Source organism: Haliotis rubra, unplaced genomic scaffold, assembly GCF_003918875.1.
Source record: "Haliotis rubra isolate DU_JTF1 unplaced genomic scaffold, ASM391887v1 Scf363, whole genome shotgun sequence".
In the NCBI taxonomy this organism is placed as follows: Eukaryota; Metazoa; Mollusca; class Gastropoda; order Lepetellida; family Haliotidae; genus Haliotis; species Haliotis rubra.
The window spans coordinates 873,166-891,378 of NW_025767039.1; the positions used below are offsets into that span (position 1 = coordinate 873,166).

The 18,213-nt window shown below is 39.7% G+C and overlaps 1 protein-coding gene across 2 annotated transcripts in view; it reads right to left on the bottom strand.

The window, feature by feature from the left end:
• LOC124285583 (fibronectin type 3 and ankyrin repeat domains protein 1-like) overlaps positions 1-18,213 on the bottom strand; it is a 110,595-nt gene that overhangs the window by 74,164 nt on the left and 18,218 nt on the right. For both annotated transcript variants that reach the window (XM_046721837.1, XM_046721838.1), the window contains exons 3-4: positions 10,448-10,572; positions 9,792-9,873 (exon numbers count right to left, since the gene is read on the bottom strand). In XM_046721837.1, the coding sequence (XP_046577793.1) occupies positions 9,792-9,873; positions 10,448-10,572 (207 nt within the window). The remainder of the gene's footprint in view (positions 1-9,791; positions 9,874-10,447; positions 10,573-18,213) is intronic.

Here is an 18,213-nt window from a genome sequence, read left to right on the forward strand (position 1 = left end):
CCACATGCAATTTGAACTTAACACCAATCAGGCTGTACACCATAAACAAAATGCATTGATTTATGGCCCGAGTTCGGTCTCTGTCACATTATGTAATTACACAGACAGACAGGTGTGATACTTGAACACATGACATGTTATGATGTCTGTTGATTGCAAAATGTTATACACAAAAAATGAGCATGTATTTACAAAACCCAACATCTCTATATATACACACACAATGACCCGTGAGGGCATCTGCAAATGAACCAGTCGTTACACTTGAGTGCACACCCACCCGCTCTGACTGGGTTCGGTATCCCGGCTGCTTCGTTTCTTGGGAAGTAAACCGAAGTACACAATATTGCACTTTTGATTTGCGATTGTACCCTTATAATTTTGTTTATATGTTTTTTCATAACCAGCAATGTATATTATATGTCATGAATAAGTGATATTGTGTTTTAATTATGTTTGATTTTTTGGTTGCATGTGACCTTTAAATCACTAGACTATACAACCACCTTGTGTTTGTTGGTACTTAAATCACTAGACTATACAACCACCTTGTGTTTGCTGGTACTTAAATCACTACACTATACAATCAGCTTGTGTTTGCTGGTAATTAAATCACTAGACTATACAATCACCTTGTGTTTGCTGGGACTTTAACCACTAGTGTTTGCTGGTACTTTAACCACTAGACTAAACAACAACCTTGTGTTTGCTGGTAATTAAATCACTAGACTATACAACCACCTTGTGTTTGCTGGTACTTAAATCACTAGAATATACAATCACCTTGTGTTTGCTGGTACTGAAATCACAAAGCTACCCCATCACCTTGTGTTTGCTGGTACTTACATCACAAGGCTACCCCATCACCTTGTGTTTTGGTACTTAAATCACAAGGCTACCCCATCACCTTGTGTTTGCTGGTAAATAACAAGGCTACCCCATCACCTTGTGTTTGCTGGTACTTAAATCACAAGGCTACCCCATCACCTTGTGTTTGCTGGTAAATCACAAGGCTACCCCATCACCTTGTGTTTGCTGGTACTTAAATCACAAGGCTACCCCATCACCTTGTGTTTGCTGGTAAATGGCTACCCCATCACCTTGTGTTTGCTGGTACTTACATCACAAGGCTACCCCATCACCTTGTGTTTGCTGGTAACATCACAAGGCTACCCCATCACCCCATCACCATCACAAGGCTACCCCATCACCTTGTGTTTGCTGGTATACCCCATCCACAAGGCTACCCCATCACCTTGTGTTTGCTGGTATCACCTTAAATCCCACAAGGCTACCCCATCACCTTGTGTTTGCTGGTACTTAAATCACAAGGCTACCCCATCACCTTGTGTTTGCTGGTACTTAAATCACAAGGCTACCCCATCACCTTGTGTTTGCTGGTACTTAAATCACAAGGCTACCCCATCACCTTGTGTTTGCTGGTACTTAAATCACAAGGCTACCCCATCACCCCATCACCTTGTGTTTGCTGGTACTTAAATCACAAGGCTACCCCATCACCTTGTGTTTGCTGGTACTTAAATCACAAGGCTACCCCATCACCTTGTGTTTGCTGGTAAATCACAAGGCTACCCCATCACCTTGTGTTTGCTGGTAAATCACAAGGCTACCCCATCACCTTGTGTTTGCTGGTAAATCACAAGGCTACCCCATCACCTTGTGTTTGCTGGTACTTAAATCACAAGGCTACCCCATCACCTTGTGTTTGCTGGTAAATCACAAGGCTACAAGCCTATTAGTGAACATATTGTTATGAATAGTTATTTCTGAGATGTTTTGCTAAAAGATCAAAGGTGCCGACGGTACTTTATCAGGTGATATAATACACTTTTTGCATGACGTCACATTGTATTAACGTCACTATGCCATTCTCATCTGCCCTCTCACTATCAAACATACCTTTGGTAACTGACATCACGATGCATGTCAGTTGTCACCGCCTCGTACACCCTCCTACAGTAAACTACTTCGTAGCACCCCGTTTCTTGGTTTGCAGTTGCTTCTTTCAGCTGGTGGAAACATTATGTTTATGTTTTTCGACGGAAATCTCTCAGTTCAACTCACAATTAAACAGCAACACAGCAATGTTCGCAATGTTGACATTCCCAGAATCCACCGTGGAATATCGTGTGACTAGTCAGCTTCATCTGGATGTACTAATCTAAACTTCTGTTGGTAGTAGTAATGCAATGTTCATATTGCCCCATATGGTGTTCGTTAATCAGAGATATAATTAAAATATAGTTGACTTAACTTAATTTGGAGAAGATATTTAACCCGAACGTAAAACGTCATCAAACTGGGTTTTTTGTTTTTCTGGTAATGTGTGTCTTAACACAGGAGTGCAGCTACATCAATAAAGCAGCACGCCAGTTAGCCCTGAGCAAGCATTGTTATTTTAGGTCACCGACTGTTAATTCAGCAAGGATTGTTAATTTAGGTAACTGATTGTTAATTGAGGCACTGAACTATTCAAAGGTTAAAGCACTCAGACGCAAGTGTCCTCATACTTTAACTATAATAGTTCAGGGCAAAAGTGTACTTTATAACACTATATACATTGTGGTAGAATGAACTGTTTACACATTACACATTGCTAGTTGTCCGAAAGACTTTGATGACTGCATGTGTTGATGCAAATGGAAATAGTTTCCATGTAAACATATGTTTATCTAAATGAATTGACTCATCCAACAGTGAAACAGATGAAACACATTACTGTCTGGGCTGTGTAAGATGTGATGGTGTCACAGAGGAGAGACCACAAGGAGATTGACTGGCTTCATATGATCAAGACATATTCACATTGTTATCTTGGCTTTGATAACCTCTGGCTTCGATTCTAATCAATCTGGCAATGAGAATCTTGTCACTCATACGTAAGGAAAAACACAAAAGCTTCCTCTTCAATTTGCCTCTAATGAAAAACATGACTGAAGCAAGTTTTCCCTCAGCACTTTTTGCGTTGCCAGGATATCTGTATGGAGCTCTATAGTTTTAGTTTCGGAATTGATTTGGAAATGAACTAAAGGTGTAACATCATATTCGCAAAATATTTCATGCTTGATTTAAAAACACACTGAACAACCAATGGTCTGTGCCTTTCATCACGGCAAACATAATAATAAAAAGATCCAATAATTACCAAGTCTCAGGATTAAAAGACTGTAATGAATTAATTATTGAGAAACATAGGCTATCATAAATGTATATATCCCAGTTTGGTTCTATCTAAAGCTTTAAATTCAAAGATTCTTCAGAGGTGTTTTCTATTAGGCCAATAAGCCACCAAGAGTTACTGCCCTTTTGGATGTCAGCTTGTCACACCCACAAAGAAAGGTACCTTGAACCTGACTTCAGCCTTTACATAGGTAACCATAAGGGTCACATGACATGACTGTGCCAACACACATTAGACACCAGAGAGGTTCTACTTAAACAAAACAGCTGATTTCATCCACGGTATGTGTGTAACAATGATGCTCCAAACAGATGTAAATAACTGAATTAACATTTCAGGCTTTACTTAGTGCTTCATAGTTTGAAGATACAACATGTTATTACAGAAAACAGAGGAAAAACATTCTTGCAATTAGCCAGCAGTGGAATTACAACAAAATTACTGGAACAGAGGATGAAAGCAAAATGCTATATAAGTCTGTCGGTTATATGATTATTCATAACAAACCAGATGAACTGGCCTAGTCTACAAACAATCACACTAGATCCTCACAACAAATTTTCCTAAATACATTTAACTCAAATTTTCTGTGGCCTATCCATAACTAGGAAACTGAAAAACAACAAGAACCAATTAAGCATGCTGGGGCTTATTATAGCTATAATCTCCATTATTACATATTAACTGTTGACAGGATAATATTGAAATCAGTATGATTTGACAATAGGCATTGTGACACGCCCTTGAAGAAATGTGGTGTGAAATGTCAATTCACAAATTCAATATTATGTGTGTCCACCATTAGTATTGATGTACGCTTGACTACAACGATGCATAGACGACACTAAGCGATTGAAGAAAGCTTGGTGAATGTTCCAATTCAGTTAACGTCAATGGCTGATTCTTGGCTTGATGTAAATGATGCTTGATTGGCATTTTAGAAGATGCTATTTGATGAACATAGAGATTTTTCTGGGTTATGAGTGCAACGTTTCAGGGCTTGTTCTGGCCCCAGGCCCCATCATCAGGTAAAACTGAACAGTAACTGTTGTAAACTGATGTAAATGCTCCTCCATTTCAACCCAAACATTCTTGATAGGGGACAGGTCAGAAGAAACAGCTGGCCACGCTAGTACTGGAATGTTCTACTGTCTCAGGAAGTCTGTCACAACACAAGCGACATGTGGACAGGCATTATTTTGCTGAAGCATGAAGTTACATCTCTGTCCTTGAATGAATGGCTGCACATGAGCCCCAGTCAACTCATCCCTGTGTCGTAGATCTGTCAGATTGCCATTGAGGATGACAATTTGTGTCCGACCATGAGATGTGATGCCCCTCCCTTACCATAACGCCCCGCCACCAAACTGTCGCCTGTACCATAGATGCTGTCTGCACCTCAGATGGGCCCGAATGTTGATGTCTTGCTGACATGACGTCACACGTGGACGGAAGGTCCAAGGCAAATCTCTTGTGTTCCCGATTATGTTGAAAACATCTTCATAGAGATGAGACAGTGTTTCGATGGACACCAAAATGTCTGGCCCCTCCATATTTGGCCATTCCAGTCTCCAGCATTTCCACAACATGAGACACTGATTTTCTGTAAGGCGTTGTATGACATACTCACAATTTAGGTTGAAATTAACATGTTTTCCACAACATTCAGAGGCTAGAGAATAATCAACCGTCCTTCAATTTTCAATTTCAGGTCTGTAGACTTCAGGTGTTAAAATGCATGCAAAAAGTGAGTAAGTTCATTGTGCACAAAGTGCACGTACCACGCGATACGTGGCATCAAGTTTCATGCAAAGTATATTGGTACATGTTTATTTAGGGTTATTTTATAACTTTAAAAAAATCTTTTATGCAATGTCTCTGTATTTACTTTTTTCTGTGTACATATAATCCCCATTATTACACATATAATCCCCATTATTACACATATAATTCCCATTATTACACATATAATTCACATTATCACTTATCATCCCCAAAATACATGTATAATGACAAATTGTTATACTTAATATCCCAAATATTAAACATATAATTCCCATTATTGCACATATAATCCCCATTATTAAATATATAATCACCATAATTATACAATCGCCATTTGCATGTTTTCATGTATGTGCAAGCTATGGATCATGTACTGAGAGTATCCCCATATGTTGTAGCATGTTTGGAGCCTGACATGTAGCAACAGCAGCAAACACAGGTACACGGGTGTCTCACACATGGTCTCACCAGGGTGTTCATAAAGTCTCAGGTTCAAAGTATGGACACAAGTTTAAGAATGGGACAAGTTGGTGCTTGTTACAGAGAGATTCCCTTCAATGCCTCTATGTACCATAAAGTGAAACATTAAGTTTGATAAGGGCACTGACTTACAAACAGTTTCCATTGTACATGTGTATAGAGTTCTTGATTTAAGTTTGATGTTGGATGAAAATTGTTTCAAATCATGCATGAAATGTTTCCTGTGTTATGGCATCATACCTTTAGGTCATGTATGATTCAGCTCTCAAACCAAAACAACAGTACAGCCAACAACACAAGCGCTGTGCAAAGGAAACTGGCTTCAAATGTGCTTTTTGTTAGAGGTAAACTGAAGAAGAAGCTTGAGTGTTTCCCTTTAGGGTGGGTTACAAAATACTAATCATCAGCTTGATTAGATTACTACTGAGTGTTTATCTGTAAAGCCAAGATAACAATATAAATAAGCCCCAGTCCCATGAAACCAAGCACTCTCACTGAGTTCCTTGCTGCCAACTAGTGTCAAATCATTCACTGCATTTGTCATCAATTTCAATTCGACGAGACAAGAGCAACACAAGTCATTAACTTTCATTGAGAAAATATCCCGTGAAGTGAAAAACTGTTGCCATTTGCATGTTTATCCTCCACATGCTGTCATTGGAGCCCAACAGAGAACCAATGACAACTTACTAAGTTACAGTTGCAAACCAATATGTGGAGCACATCAAAAGGCCTGTCTGTTCTTTTTCTCATTAAATGTTCCTGTTTACAAAGTAGAGAAAAGTTTGATGAGGAGGGTGTGGTCAGTCTTGCAGAATAAGGCAAGCAGAACCCGGGCCAGCTCATTGGTCACAGACTATTGTTTACAAACAACGCTCCGGAACAGTTGAAGTTTATGGGTGTAGATAGCCCTGCAAGTTTTCCATCTGACAAAATAAACTTACCAGACTTCTCAGTTTCCTGCAGTAACCAAACTAAACTAATCCCATTTCCATTCATACACGTTTAAGAGTAGTCATTTAATACATCCAGTCTTTCAACAAGGGTTTTGTTGACACTGGCAATTATGGTATCCGCCGCAGTGTGTAATATAGAATGGTAAATTTGTTCTATAAAAACCTAAATATGATCTTCAAAACAGTCTGTATACATAAAACACGAATGTATCACAAAAGAACCAGAATTCAACATTTTCAGAAGTCAGGGTTATGCTTCAAAACTTTTTTGAATTATTATCCATTGTCTCCATTATAGAACTTCCCCAAATGAGTATTCAGCTAAGCAGACTGTAGTCGAGACACACAAATTACCAATGAGCCATATACATTTCTGCACTGATCCTCTGTATGTGAATGTGGTCCTTACCGAGGATGATACATATACTATGAGTAGTTCACTGGGTACGAGGAGAGCATGGGTTGATGAACCCTCTATGTTTGTTTATGTAAACAAATATAGTGGGTACAATAAACCCCTGCGTGCGGGGGGATGGGTGGGTGGGGGTGAGTGGGGTGTCAGTGAACAACATATTTATCTTACTGAACCACTCAATGTTAAAGGCACAATGTCACACATTTTCGACAATATTTAGGTGGGGAGTACATAGCTTCACACACAGGATACATGATCTACAATGTGTGTGAGTGTGTGCCCGGACCTTAGAGGTGTGTAGTACATAGCTTCAGACACAGGATATATGATCTACAAGGTGTGTGAGTGTGTACCCGGATCTTAGAGGTGTGTAGTACATAGCTTCACACACAGGATACATGATCTACAATGTGTGTGAGTGTGTACCTGGACCCTAGAGGTGGGTAGTACAAAGCTTCACACACAGGATACATGATCTACAATGTGTGTGAGTGTGTACCTGGACCCTAGAGGTGGGTAGTACATAGCTTCACACACAGGATACATGATCTACAATGTGTGTGAGTGTGTACCTGGACCCTAGAGGTGGGTAGTACATAGCTTCACACACAGGATACATGATCTACAATGTGTGTGAGTGTACCTGGACCCTAGATGTGGGTAGTGCATAGCTTCACACACAGGATTAATGATCTACAATGTGTGTGAGTGTGTACCTGGACCCTAGAGGTGTGTAGTACATAGCTTCAAACACAGGATATATGATCTACAATGTGTGTGAGTGTACCTGGACCCTAGAGGTGGGTAGTACATAGCTTCACACACAGGATATATGATCTACAATGTGTGTGAGTGTACCTGGACCCTAGAGGTGTGTAGTACATAGCTTCAAACACAGGATATATGATCTACAATGTGTGTGAGTGTACCTGGACCCTAGAGGTGTGTAGTACATAGCTTCAAACACAGGATATATGATCTACAATGTGTGTGAGTGTACCTGGACCCTAGAGGTGGGTAGTACATAGCTTCACACACAGGATACATGATCTACAATATGTGTGAGTGTGTACCTGGACCCTAGAGGTGGGTAGTACATAGCTTCACACACAGGATACATGATCTACAATGTGTGTGAGTGTGTACCTGGGCCCTAGAGGTGGGTAGTACATAGCTTCAAACACAGGATACATGATCTACAATGTGTGTGAGTGTGTACCTGGACCCTAGAGGTGTGTTGTACATAGCTTCACACACATCACACCACGTACCCTGAGAGGCCAAATGCAATACTAGATTTACTTTTTCCCCAAAAGTGGATGGTCGGACCCATGTCCACATCATACGTTAAACGATGGTACATATTGCCCTGTCTGGTGTCTGGCATTACGTGCATAAAGGAACTGACTGTCTCAGAAACAGTATACCCGGGGTACTGTGTCTTGTCAGGATAGTGGGTGCTGAGTAGGGAGGGGGAAACACTGTCCATGCTATGTATTGCTGATAGGGGATGCTGAGTAGGGAGGGGGAAACACTGTCCATATTATGTATTGCTGATAGGGGATGCTGAGTAGGGAGGGGGAAACACTGTCCATGCTACGTATTGCTGATAGTGGGTGCTGAGTAGGGAGGGGAAACACTGTCCATGCATGTATTGCTGTATTAGGGAGGAAACACAGTCCATGCTGATAGGGGATGCTGAGTAGGGCTGAGTGGGGGAAACACTGTCCATGCTATGTATTGCTGATAGGGGATGCTGAGTAGGGAGGGGAAACACAGTCCATGCTATGTATTGCTGATAGGGATGCTGAGTAGGGAGGGGAAACACAGTCCATGCTATGTATTGTGATAGGGGATGCTGAGTAGGGAGGAAACACTGTCCATGCTATGTAGCTGATAGGGGGATGCTGAGTATGCTGGGGGAAACACAGTCCATGCTATGTATTGCTGATAGGGGATGCTGAGTAGGGAGGGGAAACACAGTCCATGCTATGTATTGCTGATAGGGATGCTGAGTAGGGAGGGGAAACACAGTCCATGCTATGTATTGCTGATAGGGGATGCTGAGTAGGAGGGGAAACACAGTCCATGCTATGTATTGCTGATAGGGGATGCTGAGTAGGGAGGGGGAAACACTGTCCATGCTATGTATTGCTGATAGGGGATGCTGAGTAGGGAGGGGGAAACACTGTCCATGCTATGTATTGCTGATAGGGGATGCTGAGTAGGAGGGGAAACACAGTCCATGCTACGTATTGCTGATAGTGGATGCTGAGTAGGGAGGGGAAACACTGTCCATGCTACGTATTGCTGATAGGGGATGCTGAGTAGGGAGGGGAACACTGTCCATCCATGTATTGCTGATAGGGGATGCTGAGTAGGGAGGGGGAACACTGTCCATGCTCCGTATTGCTGATAGGGGATGCTGAGGAGGGAGGGGGAAACACTGTCCATGCTACATATTGCTGATAGGGGATGCTGAGTAGGGAGGGGGAAACACTGTTTAAATATGTCAAACACAGTCTGACATATGAACTTGCCATGGTCACTCAAAAGATGTTTCTTTTAAAATATACCAAACTGTCAAAAAGCATTAGTTTACCACTACATCTATGTACTAAGTTTGGTGAAGAACTATTGGTTTTCGAGATCTACTCCAGCAACAAGCAGTTCTCACACTTTTGGTCTGCCAGTAAGTAAATGATGCTGTCAATGAAACTTAATTTCTTAATCCAAACTTACAAAAGTCACCAGTTCCCCCTAGACATGACTATGTGCCAAGTTTGGTAAAGAAATATTGTACAGTTTTCAGCTCCTGAAACGGCATCTGATGGACAGATGCATTGACTGATGGACAGATGCATTGACTGACAGTGTCCATTTTAACAACAACAATGTGTTGTCGGGGATTAAAAACTTAAACAACATCGGAGCTGAGTGGTATTTTCCCTACCCGGACTGTAGGATCTTCTCGATGTCTGCCAGATCTTTGCGTATAACAGCACGGTGAAGATGTTCTCCCGTCAGTGGCTCCTCTGGAAAAATACCATCAATAACATGTATGCCAGGAATGTACAAGCATCAGCATGTTTCCACTAACAAGTCAGAAGCCTACACTCCTCACCACAACAATACACTAGGAATCAAGACACAGCTGTCTTGGTCAAACTGGGAGGCTTAAGGTTAGGAGTGTAACTGATACTTTCAATGTTTCAGAAATGGAGACAAACATACTGTGTTTTCTATGTTATTCAGCTTGATCAATGTAATATAAGAACCTCATGCTGCAAACGTTTTCAGTTAAGTATGGTTAAATCTACAGGTAATCTAGCTCTACACTTACACTCTGAGCAAAATCAGCTCATCTTACACAAATTGACAGAACCATCTACCTTTGTGAGGATTAAGAGCTTGGTTAGTTGTTTTTTTATACCACTGTCAAAAAGTCGAACATACACGTGCTGGAACATTATTACATTTAGAACAAGAACAGTGTGCCAAATTTACGCTGGTCCTGTGGTCCCTGGCTGGTAAAAATTCATCAGGACTACTAAATGATAAGTTTGCAGTGGCATGCTTTACAAGATGAAGTCTGTCAAGGAATATTACTTGTGGTGGACACTGCTGTGTGTGCACTCCATTCACTGGTGTCTTCGTCATGCTGGAAGCGGATGCGGTATGTGTAGGTGGTCTGCGCGTCCAGCCCGGTCACTGAGTGTCTCTTGGCATACCCTCTGCAACACAAGCAGGCAACATAAAACCATTCTTTTATGTTATCATATGTTTCAAATTGTTTGAACTCTGATCAACACTGATGCATATGTGGAGTTGTTTAATCTCTAACCATCTTCCCACAGCTAGGGAGACTTAACTTACTATAAACGTTTCCATCCATGCCAAAATATACTGGAGTTTATTACTTATATTTAGACTGTACTGACTAATCTTGGCATAATCCAATAAAAAAATAGCACAACAAGATCATCATCTGGTTCTAAAAATACATGACAACTGCTGTGCAGATTAGAGTTAATTGCAGGTTTTACAAAGCATGAGGACTCTCAACTGGATGTCAACTGATTAGTGTTGGGAATTGGTTAAAATCTCATAATTGATGATTGGTTAGCGTAATTTATGAAATTTGTTAATGCACATTAAAAAGGGGGAATAAAATGTAGTTGTTCTGGGGGTTTTTGGCAAAATTTCACATCTTTAAAGGATGACTAGTATGTTAGGAACATAACTTTCTTGGAATCTTTAAGATAAATTCAATCATGACTTGAAACGAGCTTGTAGTGCTTACGAAATGTAACAGACAAAACCAACCATGTGAAAAATATTGTTAATGAAACAAGTGTTCCAGAATTGTTATTGCTGTTCGATTATGAGAAATTATGATCGATTGCTTGGTCGTTTAGTCATTACGACCAATCTTCGATTATTTCAATTAATCGGACCACCACTACAACAGATATATTTTCAATTCTTGTTATTTTTTTAAAATCACTTTGATAATAATACACGTTTTTTCCCCAATTTACTGCTTGATTAGTGAATGGAATCATCTTGACTGGTGCCACCATGTTGTTTGAAACAAATGCCAGTGTTATCATCTGTGGTGAAATATGATTGGTCAATAGGAGCGACATAGAATGGGTTTTCACTTTTCATAGTCATTACGAGCACTACCATCAGGCCACACATTCCAGTTCGGTGACATATAGGGGAAACTCAGCTTTTAAAGTCGGTTAACTCCCTTGCCTCAGAAAGATGGGTCTCCCTGACCCACTATTTCCAGTGGCATAGGAAGAGGCCTCCCTACCGAGTGTTGTACCTTCATGGATAGGTTTGTGTTGTGACCTGATCAACAACATGTCAACACACCAACACTAGTGAACACAAACTGATATTTCACACTATCCTCAAATTTCTAAACATAATGAATGTTTATCAGCAAAACATGTTTTCCACATGACAGTTATTTCTCAGCTTCAAAACTAGTCTTACCAAAGACGTGTTGTGAATAAATAAAAGAGGCTTTTCCTTGAAAATCTAACACATACGAGGGTCGTGTGAGTATGCCAGACCATGACCTGAATATGTGAATTTATGTACCGAGGAGACCAAACTTATGCCAAATATATTGCCTTGGCATGACACTTTGTACATGATTTAAATATATATAATTCAATAAAGGAATAGGGACTGGTGAACAATCTGTTACAGCTAATATCAACAATGCTCCCATACAACTTATAATAATACAAACAGTAGTGTCAGAACATTATTAATATTATTATATCAGGTAACATGTCAAACAGAAACACAAAGTGTCATGTGTAGTTTTATCTAAACCTTTCAAATGAACACATAGACATGTAATCGGTCTGCACCAGTTAGGTGAGTCTGAAGAGACAATGGAATACAGGAAGATGTCCAGTTTAACTTGTGATATGTTTTCTTGAAGATATTCAGTTTACTTTGTTACACTGGATATGCACACTAGTTAATACTTGTAATAAAGTCATTAACTGATCATCAAGTGAATCACAACAAATACACAAGTGTAAGACTAGTATCATAAAACATGGCTGACAAGAAGGGAGAAGTTGTTGTTTGTATTACATGAAATTAGCCTGAAACAGTAAGGGTTGTTACTGTTTGAGTACATAAATTGAACTGAAATTACATTTTCACATACTTGTTGTATACTTAAGTACATAATTGTACATACATGTTTCCACACACATACAAGTTTGTAAGGAGAAAGGTTTTGGTAAGCATTATCCAATCAAATATGAGAATTCAAGAGGTCCTCCCCAGCTGTTCCATAATGGCGCTGCCAAGATGACTAAACGTTTTGAGGTTAGCTACCACTCCTGAGCCTAATGGGGTGTTTGGTCTCGATCAGACAAGAAGCATCTGCAGTTACATCTTCTATAATGTCATACAGAGAAGTATCATCAGCAAGGAAATGAATATTACTGTCAATATCACACACAATGTCATTGATATAAATACGAAATAGTAGTGGCCTGAATACCAGACCCTGAGGTATTCCAGCAAATACAGCTTTCTTGTTGAAACTAGTAATAATGTCCATTGTACTCAACTTTCTCAAAGTACCTTTCAAACCATTTCAACAGGTCACATTGAATAACATAAAGTTCTACTTTGTAAAAAATTTAAGGTCTCTGAATTTGTCTACATTCCTCAATGGCACGGACACAAGATGACATGACAGTATTTCCCCACTTTAGTGCAAAATTGTTTGGGTTGAAAAGTGAAATAATTCAATTTTACATGTATATATCTCCTGAAAATTAACAATATTGGAACAGTTATAAGGAAGGAAAAGATGTGTTAAGTGTTTCCTTAGAAACTGTAACATGAATACCTAAAACCTAAATTAGTTTTGCTTGGATACTTTAATGCAGGAGTTTACACACATAACAACAACATTAGATATAATTCTGGTGATCAAATTATTGATAATTTTAGTATCGTAAGATCCTGAAAACTCATAAGAAATATGGTTAAAACTGGCACTCCTCTGTTGTAGTTAGGCCAGTGGCACACTGAATGGCGGGGTGTTCAGTGAACTGCTGGTCAGGTTGTGTTACAATGAGCAATGTGTAGTTGATCACATTACTGCTAGCTCTACGCTGTGTACTTCATTGACTGTTCATGATCCACTGAAGAATCATTTCCCATCATAATAATGATAATTACATTTCTACAATGATTCAAGTAAACCATGACTGTAAAGACAGCATCAGTGGAATGTTCAGTCTGCCAACAACTTTCAGAACATACTTTCATAAGGTATGAGTGAAGTGGATGTAACTATAATCCGATTACTGACAGTATTGGAACAGTCTGCTGTTACCTAACATTAAGGCTGGAGGATTTTCAAATTCTTTTCACTACTGAGAAACACAATGAATCTGTGGTATACATGTTGAGGATCTAGCTTTATCTGATACAAAAACATGTGATGATGTTCACAGTTCATTGATGAAGTCCCAATGAGTTTGCACAGTTAAAGTAATAATAATAAATTTCAAGGCCCTAATGGTATTGTAAATGAGTTTATACACCTATTTCGAAAAATATGTTCTTCCACTGTCTTTTCAGACGAACGAGTATAATTTTCTCCCATTTAAGGGAGGTAATGAGGATGAAGTAGATAATAAGGGTGTAATGTGGATGAATCAGTGGAATATCTGTCTGACATGTCATGTACAGTATTGACTTCTAGAGAGACACCTCCAATCCAGTTGAATCTATTATACACTATCACCAGTGAAACACAAGCTGGTCTGACACCACGGTAGTCCACAAAGACTAAACGCTTACTCATCAAGCAGTTGTTTAGATACACATCTCAAAGACTAAAGGTAGATTTTACTACATCTTTATTCACTTTGTGAAGGCTTTTTTCACAAGGATCTAAGATTCTAAGTTTATCAATTTGGGGAAAAATGGAACATGCTACAAAAATAGCAGCATTCATGTGTGTGCATTAGGGATGGTCTTTCTGTTTTTTAATCTCACATTTCTAGATTAATCTCATGTTTCAATTTGCAAAATTGACATGTAACAATCTATGTATTTGAATTAACATATGTAACTGTGAAGCTATTGCACATGAATTACGTAATCCATCTTTCAACTACAGCGCTCAGCCATGGCTCAGTCACAGAGGACAACAGGTGGAAGTTGACTTCAATACTGACTTCAAATGCTGTGCCAGCACATAGAATTATATAAGATTACATAGAAATGAGACAAAAACATGTTCTGCCATATTTCAATGAGGTGTAAAATTGAAATACTATGATAAATGTAACAACAGTAGTTGTGAAGTTTCATTAATACTTAGGAGCACTTTTCACCACTCAAGCTGTTGTTGAGCCAAACTTTTCAACTCAAACAAGTCAGTGAGATTTAATGGCTACAATCAAACAATACCTATCATTCCAAAAAGTCATTAAAATATTGTTTAAAAGTGTTGTGTTATAAAACCTGAAATTTCATGAACATTGTACAGCAAATTAATTGAAAATGTCCAAATGTCCTTCTGTAAGAAGTATCTTTGTCTTGCTAACAATATACCTATAACAATGGTATTCTGTATGGCATGTTGTCTATATGGCAACAATGAAATATGGCTGCAGACTCTTCTTCTTTACTCTCACTGATTACCTTGTCAAGCAGTCTTCATGTTAAAATCACTTGACAAGGTGTTCAATGTGGAGCTACATCATCGGCTTGAGGTGTCAGGATCGAGCCCACCTGTGACCGGGTGTAAAAACCTTGGAGTCAACTTTGTGTGCAGACTTTTTCGTTGTTGTCACAACCCCTAGTGTACAGTACACAACCCTGTGCACTTAAACGAACCCACAAATCCGTTGGTAAATGACCAGATGGTGGCCACATGAATACATGCAAACACCTAGTTGCTGGTACAGCAATGTGCAGTAAATTTGGACAAAGTAGTGTGACTATGTGTCCCAGTCCACCCAGCTGTGTGAATGGGTACCTTGTAAGGATGGAAAAGCCGCAATAACTTGGTGCGCCTAGTGGCTGCAAGAGTTGTATGATCCCCAGGGAGTTGAGATTGATAATAAGATGTGCTGTTGAGACTGACATCCAGTGATCGAGGGAAACAATACCAGTGCCTTGAGCATGCACTACTGGCGAACAAGGCTAAGTTGAGCACCAACCTGACAATTAACCCATATTAGGATGTATGATTGCCGCCCACTGGTGCTTGCCATTGTGAGCTAAGGGGCCCCAGGTTGTCCGCGATCAAGTGTAGTGCTACACTGATCACGTGAGAGTCTTATGAGCAAGGTGTGTGCAGCTACGCAGGGCATCAATTTCATCATCATGCACTGCACGTGCACTAGCCTACATCTGCTCTACCTCTCACAAACCAAATGGGTTTGCTCATTGCCGTGCACGGCCTACTTCTCGTAAACGCATTCTCTGCGACGGTCCAACTTATCCTTGTTTGCCAGTAGTGCATGGATATGTGCGCTATATAAATATCCCATAATGATGAAAACATTTTGCTCAGTTTATGTTTTGGTCTGGTCTTCATGCCACAAGAAACCGGTGATACAACATCATTCCGTAATACATTTCACAAAGGCTATTATATCATTTCTAGCAAAAAAACATTTGTAAACATAACTACCTTTGACACATGATCACTATGTTCAGTTCAAATCTACATTGAGAGTAGACTTGTATTTATAAAGTGTATTGCTGACCAGTTGCCTGAAGTATATTGTCTGTCTTGTAGTTGGCATATTCTTGTGGCCAAGTCATATTTTAATCATTATTAGTTTCATAGTTTATAAGTTTCACTTTTAAGTACTTGTATATAGTTATTGTATATTGTATAGGTGTCAGATTTTTTAAGTTTACAGATAAAATATAACAAACCCTTTCAGTTAAATGTATCCCTGCACTTATGCAATTACTCAATTAACAATAGCCACCCTACTGGGTGAGGCCAGGTTCTGACCCATGCGCTTACACTCTGCACAAGCTTCTTTTGTCCTTCTGCCTCAGTTTCTCTGGTCAGATTGCCACCTATTGTCTGTTTAGTTTTAAAGGTGGCTGTCACACATAACCTGTTGGCAGTCACACAGATCTTTCTGGAGGAATCAGATCACTACGATTTGTGTTTTCGCGGAACATTTCTGGATTGTAATGAGGATCTTATTATTCAGGTCAGTGCATATATTGTATGTGTATATATGGTATTGTATATAGTGTATTTCTTAAAGAAGTGTTACATTAATGCATCGGTGTGTAGTTAAATGCATCTATTGTTTTCCAACCATCAGTGCAGTTGGTTGGGTGTGTAATTTATCTAACTTATGTCATTAAATATCAATTAGCTATTTACATTAAACATGGTGTATGCGGTAGGTAAATACCAGTCTAAACCTAATTAAAACTAAATTATGACTTAACATATTGTGTAAATGTATAATCGTATGAAAATGTTGTATGAAATAGTGAGCGTGGATGTGATATTTGTTGCTTTTATTATAACTTATTTTATATACCATTATTAGTATTATCAAGGTTGTATTTTAACTTTTCTTAGAATGATCCGTGATGATTGATGATCCTTGACTGCTATGAGAGCTTGTGTACACTCATTGCCACACAGTGGTAAGTGTATTTTATGATCTTGTATGTAATAAACTCTATATAGTTTCTTCATGTATATTTGTAATGTGTTCATTGAATGTCATAAATGATATATACTACTCAAAGTTTGATAAGGATCATATTTTTCAGCACTTGTAAAACTTTCAACAAAGGTGAATGACAACCAACACAGAGTGATTGATGTTCAGAAATGTTTACTTCAAGAAATTGTGACAGAAAAATTTGGCAAACATGACATTTCATCGCGTACTCCTAAGGTAAAGGGAGAGTACCATAAAAAGCATGGTAATTTCATGATCACGAAATTGTTTAAACTCTGCACATTCCATTTCACACTGCACAAACAAGTGTCAATAGCGGGTATGGCCTCCGTTAGCTCCAATGACAGCTTGGCAACGTCGTCTCCTGCTTCCAACGAGGTTTTGAATGGACGCAAGATAGAGATTGTTCCATTCTTGGATCAAAACATTTTCAAGTTCCTGGAGGGTGGTTGGTTGTACAGGACGACGTGAAATCGCTACCTGAAGCATATTCCAGACATGCTCGATAGGGTTGAGGTCTGGAGAACGAGCTGGCCAGTCCATACGAACAATTGTCTCACGTTCCAGGTACTCGTCCACCACCCTAGCACGATGTGGACGTGCATTATCGTCCATGAGGATGAAGTCAGGACCAACAGCACCAGCATATGGTCCCCGCGTACACATCCAGGACTTCATCCCTGTAGCGCACTCCGGTCATCGTGCCTCGCCTTAGGACATGGAGATCAGTTCGTCCAGCTCGACTGATTCCTCCCCAAATCATCAACGACCCACCACCATATCTGTCGTGTTCAGCAACATTAGCGTCCTGATATCGTTCTCCTGCCCTTCTCCACACACTCGCGCACGATCTGTGAAGTCAACACAAAACCTCGACTTCGTCTGTGAAAAGTACAGGGGCCCAATCAACAACCCTCCAATTCACATGAGCCCTGGCCCAATTCAAACGATCTTGTCTGTGTCGCTGAGTAAGAGGGATGCGAATACAGGCTCTCCGGGAACGAAGACCAGCTTCATGAAGACGATTACGCACAGTTTGCGTGGAAATGTTAACTCCAGTTGCATTCAGAAGATCATTTCTAAGCGCGAGTCGCCGTTGCAAACCGATGACGTTGTGCTGAAATCAAGAGAAAACGG